At 48.0% G+C, this 10,246-nt stretch overlaps 1 protein-coding gene across 1 annotated transcript in view; it reads right to left on the reverse strand.

Moving 5' to 3' along the window:
• RAPGEF1 (Rap guanine nucleotide exchange factor 1) overlaps positions 1 to 9,914 on the reverse strand; it is a 740,344-nt gene extending 730,430 nt beyond the window's left edge. Inside the window, exon 1 of the mRNA XM_069609296.1 lies at positions 9,642 to 9,914. Coding sequence (XP_069465397.1) covers positions 9,642 to 9,705 — 64 coding nt within the window. The 5' untranslated portion in view covers positions 9,706 to 9,914. The remainder of the gene's footprint in view (positions 1 to 9,641) is intronic.
• Positions 9,915 to 10,246: the final 332 nt, after the last annotated feature.

The raw sequence follows: 10,246 nt of genomic DNA on the forward strand, positions 1-10,246 counted from the left end.
ATCGCACTTCTTGACAAGTCAAGGGTAGTCACAATGCACGCAGGTTTCATTGTTCTAGAGTCAGGCTCGCTTATAGGGCAGGTAGCATATTTCCAAAGATATGGTGGCCAGTATCAATACGTGCAAGTAGCCTATGTTATTTCTCAAGGGGTATGTAGCCCAGCTTACTTCAGACCGAACCAGGCATGTAGTACCAGCTCACTATAACTTTAGGCATATCGTGCTCACTCACTCCCTCAGCCAATCCAGATTTTCTCACCGTTGGGTGGCATGTCACCCTTGGTGAATCTTTTCCTCACGAGTACCAGGTCCATCTGGCTCTGTAGATTTACCAGGCCCTGTGCTACCTCAGCTATAACAGGTGATCATGCGGCATAACCTGCAAAGGTTGCCTTTCTGTCTTTTGCGGATTCCCACATTATGCCTCTCTCTTCCTACGCCCTGCTGTCTCTATCGGTTCCAGGTAATAGACACCTTGTCCAGTTAGGGGGTATTGAAACCTTTTCATACCAAGCCTTTCCTCGTGTTCAAATATTGTTTCTAGGCCCCCCCGAATTTGGGGCTGGCTCCCCCAGGGTACCCAAAGATGTGCTGGGGGCCCTAGGCACTTTAAAATAGAAGCTGATTTTCTACTGCTTATATTTTCTATTAAAAGCAGTCACAATAATCCTTTTTTATATTCGAAACAGCCATCTTAATACCCTTTCAAAGAGGCTGAAGGGCCCCCCCGCCCTAGACACCCTTCAGGCCCCTCTAGGCGGGATGGGGGGCAGCCCCCCAGTTTGAAGACCAGTGAGTCAGATGCAGCCTTTTATAGGGATCTGGTTGAGGTCAAACTACCAAGGCCATGGCACTGGTTATCCGTAATAGGCTATCCTTGTTGATTTATCGGGCTACGGAATCATTGTGTCCACCTGCTGCCTTGGTACAGATTGCCAGGGCTTCAAATGGCTGGCTGCTATTTGGCACATTGGCAACTCTTCAGTTCCAACACAGCGTGCGAGCACCTGTGGGGTAGTGACGAGTACTGGTCCAGGTGTTTTCACAGCGAGAACCTTGCCATATGGAGCCAGGGTAAAAGCTGCCCCTCGTGCTCCAGATAAGATTTCGAAGTGTGATTATTTTACTCCCTATTCGAGAGTAAAATGATTTCTTGAAAGTAAAAGTTAAGTCCCATTCCCAATGGGAGTATTTTATAAGCGAGAAGAACAAGTTACTTACCAACTATAACGTTCTTTCGACTGGATGTTCCTCCCACGTATTCCCCATCTTGTGATAATTTGTTTCGCCAGCTTCACTGCATCGGAAAACAAATTTCGCCAGAGGTCGTGGCGTCGAATGTGCCTCGACGGGCTCCGTATCGTGTCGATGTCACCGATGGTATAAATGGCTCGAGCCGCGCCCGTTGGCTTCAGTTCTGTTTTTTCGAGGAAATACTCGTGGAACATCTAGGCGTATTGCTGTGACTGATAGGCCCATCGTGAGAGGAAATTGTAAGAAAATATAAACTATGCTGCGGGATAGGCTGGGAGGGTCGATGAGGAATACGTGGGAGGAACATCCAGTCGAAAGAACATTACAGTTGGTAAGTAACTTGTTCTTCGATTGGATTGTGTCCTCCCACGTATTCCTCATCTTGTGATAGATTCCCATAGCAGTGACCAATTTGGAGGTGGGAGTGCTAGTTTTTGTTTTCATGTACAGAGTGAAGTACTGCTCTGGCAAAAAGTCCCTCATTGGAGGAAGAGGCATCTAAGCAGTAATGCTTGATGAAGGTATGCATTGATGCCCATGTTGCAGCTGAGCAAATATCTTTTGCAGGGACTCTCCTCTTCAAAGCCGCAGAAGTAGCCATTCCCCTTATGGAGTGAGCACGTAGCCCATCCAGTGGGTCTTTTCCTGCTAATCTATAGCATTACAATATGGCTAGAATAATCCAGCGGGATATGGTTTGTTTTGTCACCGCTAACCCCAATTTACGACCTGTGTATCCCACAAAAAGTTGGTCCTCTTGACATAATTTTGACATTCTTGCTATGTAAAAACTGAGAGCCCTCTTGGGGTCCAGTCTATGTAACCTCTCCTCTTCTTTTCCCAAATGAGGAGGATAGAATGTTGGTAAAACAATCTTCTGTGAAAAATGGAAGTCGGAAACTACTTTCGGCAAGGAAGATGGTTTTACTTTTAGAATCACTTTGTCTTTATAAAAAGTGGTGTATGGAGGTTTACATGAGAGAGCCTGTAGTTCACTAACCCTGCGGGCTGATGTTAATGCCACAAGAAGGACAGATTTTAGCGTTAAAAGCCTCAATAGACATGAGTGCAGAGGTGCAATGGTATCCATGTTAGGAATTTGAGAACTAAATTCAAATCCCAGGTTGGAACATGAAATGGTATTGGTGGATATACATTTGTAAGTCCTTTTAAGAACTGTATTATTAATGGTATTTTAAAGTAAGAAACCTCTTCCGAGGAGCGCTTAAAAATGGACAGCGCAGCAAGGTATCCTTTGATTGTTCCGATCTGGAGCCCCAGATTGGCTAGATGTAACCGGAAAGAAAGCACCATTGGTGTGCTACATTGGAAAGGGTCCACATCTCTATCCTTGCACCAGTTACTGAATTTATTCCAACGACACTGGTACAAAGATTTTGTTGCTGGCCTCCTGGCCGAAAGCAAAATCTCCATTACGTCATCCGGAAGGTCCCAATCCCTGTATCTCAACCTCTCAGAAACCATGCATGAAGGTTGAGCGTTTTGACCTCTGGATGGAGAACCCGACCTTACTCTTGGGAGAGAAAATCCTCTCTTTGTGGAAGATGTATTGGAGGGCAGATGGACATGTGCAGAAGGTCCGGGTACCACGTCCTCCTGGCCCAATCCGGGACAATTAGGATCATGGTTTTCCTGATATTTCTCAACCTCCTGATTAAGTGAGGAATCACAGGGACTGGACTGGGGGAAACGCATACAGAAGTGGAAGTTCCCAGTCCACTACGAATGCATCTCCTAAAGTTCCTCTTGGGGGAAATTCACTTGAGCAATAATGATCGCACTTTCGGTTTATTGAGGTTGCAAACAGATCCACCTGAGGGGTTCCCCAAAGGGCGAAGATCTCCAGAAGGACTTTCTGAGCTAACTCCCACTCGTGGGAGACTGTGCTCTGCATGCTCAGAGCGTCTGCCGCCATGTTCTGCTCTGTGGCTAGGTGAACTGCCGATAGAGAGATTCCTTCTTGTATTGCCCAGAACCAGAGCTGCATCGCCTCTCTGCACAGAGGTAGTGATCCTACGCCTCCCCTTTTGTTGAGGTAGTACGTGGCCACATCTGTTGTCCGTCAGGACATTCTTCCTCTGTACGGAGGGCAGGAAGCCTTCAGAGCTAGTCTGATTGCCCTCAGATCCAAAAGGTTGATGTGTAGTCTGGACTCCGATGGAGACCAACGTCTGCTGATTGTCAGATCGTTGGTGTGTACTCCCCACCCCGTGAGTGAGGCGTCCGTCTCTACTGTTATCTCCGGCCATGGTTGCCAAAAAGATTCTCCCTTGAGGATGTTGTTGCAAGCCCACAATGATAGATCCTGTGCAACTGCGCTCGGGACATGCAGAAGATCTGACATATTCCCAGAGAATTCGGTCCACTGAGTTCTGAGGGCCCATTGGAGGGATCTAATTCTCAATCTGGCCTCTGGCACCAGAAAAATGCAGGATGCCATGAGGCCGAGCAACCTCAGGAAATCGAAGGCCGGTAGATGCTGGGCTTTTTGGAATTTTGTTACCATCTGCTGGATGTGGAGAGCTCTCACCTCGGGCGGTGAGGCTTTCCCCGAGGAAGTGTCCAAGACTGCTCCAATAAATTGGAGTTGTTAGGATGGTACCATGTCGGACTTCTTGAAATTGAGGGAGAAGCCCGGGTTGTGGAGGAAGTGGCAGCTGATCGACAGGTGTTCCTGAGCTTGTTCTGGAGAACGTGCTCCGATTAGCCAGTCGTCCAGGTAGGGGTATACGTGAATCGCCCCTCTCCTGAGACTCGCTGCCACTACCGCCATCAGTTTGGTGAAAACCCTCGGGCAGAGGTCAGCCCGAATGGCAGAACTCAAAACTGATAGTGAGAACCGCCAATTGCAAACCTCAGGTATTTTCTGTGCTTGGGATGGATTGACACATGAAAATAAGCATCCTGAAGGTCCAATGATACCAACCAGTCTTGGAGTTGGAGAGCCTGAAGGATCTGAGAAAGGGTTACCATCTTGAACTTGTCCTTCCTGAGGAATTTGTTTAATTTTCTCAAGTCCAAGATGGGTCTCAATCCTCCGTCCTTTTTGGGGATGAGAAACTAGGGGGGAGTACCAGCCTTTGTTCCTCTCCGCTACAGGTACATGTTCTATTGCACCTTTCTCTAGTAGGGTTATAATTTCCTGCCAAAGGAGCGGATCTGGAAATTTGGTAGAGCTGGCTCCTGGTGGATGATCTTGAGGTCTTTTTATGAAGGGTAGGCAGTAACCTTGAGCTACTGTCTCCAGTGCCCATGCATCTGAAGTAATGCCTCGCCATTCTTCCAGATGCTGAGAGATTCTGCCTCCCACAGGTGTTTTGTATGAAAAGACGGCTGCAGGAGCGGCTGAGGGCATGGATGCCGTTCCTGAAGATGGCTTTGTAGTCTTTGCGCATCCACCACGAGTGACATTTCTTCTGCCCCTTTGAAAAGCCTGTCTTTTTCCTCTACCAACAGAGGAGTAGTATCGAAAAGGACGACCCCTCCAGGAAGATGAGCCCCAATAGGGTTTCTGAGGCTGTCGCATGGAGGCACTAAGGGACTTTGCTGCCGCTTTCGAGGTCTGTAGTTTTTCTAGGCTCTCATCAGCCTTACTACCAAACAGCCTCGAGCCATCAAAGGGCATGTTGAGAAGCCTGGTCTGCATATCTGGTGCAAACCCCGACTTTCTCAACCACACAAATCTGCGAAGCATTGTGCTTGATGCCATGGACCTGCTAATACTATCAGCAGTATCCAGTCCAGACTGGAGGCCTTCCCCCATTGCCCCTTTACCGTCATTGACTATATGCAGGAAGCCTTCCCTTTCCTCGCCTTCCGGAATATGCTCAGCCGCCGCCGAAATGCATTCCCACAGGGTATGTGTGAACTTGGCCAGGGTACAGGTCACATTGGTAGATTTCAAGGCCATGCTACCCAACGTAAAAACTTTACGAGCCCAGGCATCAACCTTTTTATCCTCCCTGTCCGGAGGTATGGTTGGGTATGCTGCCTGCCTGGATGTAGTAGCTGCCTGACTAACCAAGCTTTCTGGAGTAGAGCGTCTACTCAGGTATTCTGGGTCAGAAGTGGAAGTTCTGTACTTTTTTGGGAGATTGCTGTCTACTGCAGGTTTCTATCAGGTTTTTCTCAACTGTTCTTTGCAATGCCCTATGAAAGGGGAGAACTGGATCTTTCAGGGGTCCTCGGACTATAATATCCGTCATATTGCCTTGTTCAAACGTAGGGGAGGCTCTTCCCCAACCCATATACTCAATCACCCTACTCATCAAATTCCTATACCCTGAGTCTGCATGTTTTGCAGGATAAGGTGCAGCAAACTCCAATTCGGGTGATGTGTCCACACCACTAGCAGAATGCAGAGTTTCAGATAGATCTCTCATTTTTGTCTCAGGATTTATCAGTTCCTCTGGAACTTGTCTAGACCCATATTTTACTCCAAGAGGAATGACCTCCTCATCATCTAAACCAGATTCCTCAAAAATTGAAGACATGGACCTAAAGAAGTCCGATCTTGGTAAAGGTGTAAACCTTCTCTCATCTTGGAATCAGTGTTTTCTTCGAGGGAGTCTTCGAAGGAGTCGAAGGAACCTTCTACACACTCGACAAGGCTTCGTTATCGGAGCAGTCGGCGCCGATGGCGTCGACGAAGTTGCACCCGACTTCGACAATTTTTGTTTCTTATGAGCAATCGGAGAGGCACTCGATCCTCAAGGATTTCTCAACGACTTGTCGACTCGAGATCTATGGGTACTACTAGGCTTAACCGCTGTAGTTCCCCGATTTCCCTGCGTCGTCCAAAGGAGCGACCGGGGTCTGGCTTTTCTGAGGTTTCTTCGAGGGGGTTAAGGCCGCGTTCTCAAAGACCTGCAACATTCTTTTTCTAAAGCTCCCCCACTTTGAAGGGGAATCCGATTTAGTCGGACATCGAACCAATTCTGTTGACGAATAGGACGATAGAGATCCATGTCTCCTTTTGTGCTTTTTAGAGGAAGACTAAGAAGATCGTCTCGACCTGCTACGAGATCGGGATCTCTTCGAGTGCTTTTTATGGCGTTCCGATTCCTTAGAGTCGGCTGATTTTTTATGTTTTTTAGAGAAGGCTTTCGAAGAGCCCTTCGACGCCTCCCGCCCCACCGCTAACTTACTTTTCCTCTCACGGAGGGCCTTCTCCGTCATAGACTGACAGGAGCCACAGTCGCCGGTTCGATGGTCTGAGCCCAGAAACCACAAACAGATACAGTGAGGATCGGTGATGGACATCTTCGATCCACGGTCATTACACTTTTAAACCCAGTTTTGGGAGTCGAAGCGGTCGATGAAGAAGACATTTTCTTGACAGAAAATCTCAAAGCGCGCCGTTCACGAGAGCGAAGCAATCGGAAAAACGGAACTGAAGCCAACAGGTGCGGCTCGAGCCATTTATACCATTGGTGACGTCGACACGGTACGGAGCCCGTTGAGGGACATTCGACGCCACGACCTCGAGCAGAGCGCCCTCTGCCGAAAAAATGTTTCCGATGCAGCGAAGCTGGCGAAATGAATTATCACAAGATGAGGAATACGTGGGAGGACACAATCCATTCGAAATGTGATTTTGTGCCATTTCCTTACACATTCATGCATATTTACCTCTTAGGATCAGGCAGTAATAATAGCAGTTTCTTCCAGTGATACTGCATGTACAACAACAGGTACAAACATATCCATAGAGGCGTGTGGATGAAAGCAGGGGGACAAGCTCTTATGTGTCCGCTTCCCATTTTTTGCTTAGATCATTTTACTCCCCATTTTTATTTTTGGGGCGTATTTGTCAATTTTAGAGGAGTAAACGTGTCCAATACACCCCTTACGTGTAGGACTGCTTCCACCAGTCTGCTGTAGGCCGGACTCAAAATGTGCACTCGCCACTAGCCATTGGCTAGTAATAATTGACTCTTGGCAAGTAAGAAATGGCGTGCTATGTGTATGTGGAGAATTGAGGGTCAAGTACATTTGTATGACCAGATAGTTCCACCACTTCTCCTCCCCCAAAAGCAGAGGGGCACTTTCACTGGCCCCAAAATTAAATGTGGACGAAACTAGAAGAGAAGGGCGAGAAACCGGGGTCAACTATCTGAGTGTGTCTAGCCAATTAATTAGTGGGGATGGACTAGAAGGACAACTTTGGTAAGCACACCCCTGTCCACCACCAAGTAGCCAATGGCACTGCCACAAGGGCCCGGACAGGACAGCTCTACTGGTCCCTCAAGTTCTCCTCAGCAATTGCGACAAGGGCAGGACACTGACTATCGAGACATGGCATTGGATGGCAGGTCATGTTCTAAACACCCGAAATATGTGCAAACATCGTGCAGCTGAACAAGCACTAAAGCTCTGCACCTCTTCTCAGAGCACGGTCTTTAATGGCCGACTAAAATTAGATGCGGCAGAGCCAAGCTTGAGCCAAGTCTCGGTTTTACGCTCGATTTCTCCAAGAGCCAAGCACAAGCCGAGCCAGCAAAGGACGCAGAACTGATGTCCAGCCTCCCACCTCCCACAAACCAAAACCCTTACATGGGGCCCTGCAGTCGCCGCTAAAACACAAAACACATACCGGTTGTTCTGTATCCACCCGTAAAAAACAAAGCCCATACCTGGCGTGCAGCATTCCCACTCCCACAACATAAAACCCATACTTGTTCTGCATTCTCAGCCCTACAACACAAGACCCATACCTGCTGTTCTGCTTCCCCAGGCCTACAACCCAAAACCATACGTGTTATCTTGCCTCCCAACGTCCACAACACAAAACCCCATAGCTGGTGTTCTGCCTCACCATTTCCACGATACAAAACCCATCCATACCTGCCAACCTGCCTCAATGCATCCACAAGAAAAAACACGTACCTGGCATCCTGGCTCGGCATCCTCACAAAACAAAACCTGCACCTTGAGTCCTACATCCTCATCCCTACAGCACAAAACCCATACTGGTTAGTTCTGCATCCTGGCCCCTACAACACAAAACCCAAACCTGGCGCCCTGCATCCTCAGCCCTACAACACAAAACACATACTGGTTGTTCTGCCTTTTCACCCCTACAAAACAAAGCCCACAGCGGTTGTTCCACTTTCCCACACCCACAATCCAAAACCCATACCTGGCGTCTTGCGTTGTCACGTTGTCAGGACATTGAATATGCATTAAATATTATTTTAGTTTGCAACTGAGATTTAAAAGAGAAGATATGAAAACAAAATAAGTGAAACATTATGTGGTGCACAAGGTGTGTATTGAAAATGAACATGTGTATGCATTGTGTGCGTGTAGAAGGAGGCGGCTAAAAGTGCAGCAGCTTAATGCTGCGATAATTGCACCTTTTATGGGTGTGCCCTATGCGTTTTACCTGCATACAAAGTGAGATTTATAATGTCTTTCAAGCATTTGCATGGCTCACTTCCTAAGGCCGGGCATTGCCAAATATGCGGTCGGGCAATTCACTTGGGCAGAAAGACACACAAACCACAAACAAAGGCTATGCTGGCAAAATGACTCAGCAGGTTAAAAGCGTGCTGTGGCCCCCAGTATTTACTTTGCACCACACGTGTTCAAATTCTGTTCTTAAGGGACCAGGAAAGATTTTGGTTCCATAAACGTTTTTTTCTCCCGAGCAGACGGGTCTCAATGCGGGGTTTTTACCGGCATGTGTTTAAAACTTAATTCGACCCTGCTGCTTGCCGAGTTTCACCTGGCTCGCCCAGCTCTCACTTAAACTATTGCAAGCCTGCAACATTGTAGACTCAGCCCACCGGATTAATATAGGAAAATAGCTCCGGTACGAGCAACTACCGTCTTCATAGTTACTTTGATCAGAGTCTCAGCAACAGTGAATAACCTTGAGAGTCTCTTTTAGGGGGCCTGCATTCCAGGTCCAGAGAGCATGTTAAGGACCCAGGCTTTGAAACTGCCTCCCGGAGAGGGTATTCAAGAGTGGAATATCCGCTATACACAACATGGCGTGTAAGAATAAGCTCAACTAATGTCACACCTCCCGAATATACATGTCCAATTAATAAAGACACTGGCATAAGGGGAGCGATCCCTCTCCATAACATCATAGCCTCCGGCTGAGGATTATCGACACACACATCAGAAAATTACAGCCGATTTTACTAGAGAAGCAATGCATTCTAAAATCAGAAGCACTGGGATATTTAGATTTGACAGCCTCGACAGGTTCCAGGGATCCACGAAGCCAATAATAGCTTCAGCTGCTGCAAATCAGACACCCACCGTGGCTAAAACTGCCTCAATAACCTGCACGTACATTCATCTACTGCCGAGGGGCACAGCCACCCTTGCTGTGCTGTGGTTCGATCTCTTACCTTGCTCGAAGACGCAGGACTCCAGCCATTTTAGTGACTTCGGATTTCCACTCGCGTTCCCCATTGCACAACAAGCCCTGCTTCATACGGCCTGCGTAAGCCGAGCCTTGCTCAGCAAAGAACGGCCCATTTAAAAAGCACCCATTACTAGCACAATCCACACTGAAGAAGGGTCCAAATCCAGCGCGAATGGAAGAGGGCCACAGATAGGGATCGAGTACTGCCAGTGAGGAGGAGAGGAGTTCCAGAGTACTGCCTCTCACGGGAACAGCTCCCGGAAGGCGATGCCCAGGATCGCCTACAGACCGGCCATGAGACTTCCAGAGGGCGAGAGAGATGACGGACCATAAGACTCCAAAATGAGAAGTCCCTTTCCGACCTCCTCTGCGCCAGGGTGCAGAAGGACTTTAGAATGACACTGAAGCCTGCTCTCAGTGAATCATCTCTGACGGATCCCGAAATAGGAAGCTAAAATGAAACCTGCAGGTTTCCTCCACTAAGTAACCACCAAGCCTTTCAAATAAGCACTGTGAGTCAGACGTGCCCACGTTCAAGTCCCATTTCTCCACTGACCCGCGGGTGAGCTCAGTTAGTAATGAGGAGAG

This window comes from Ambystoma mexicanum, chromosome 8, assembly GCF_040938575.1.
Source record: "Ambystoma mexicanum isolate Mex_15411 chromosome 8, UKY_AmexF1_1, whole genome shotgun sequence".
Classification (NCBI taxonomy): Eukaryota; Metazoa; Chordata; class Amphibia; order Caudata; family Ambystomatidae; genus Ambystoma; species Ambystoma mexicanum.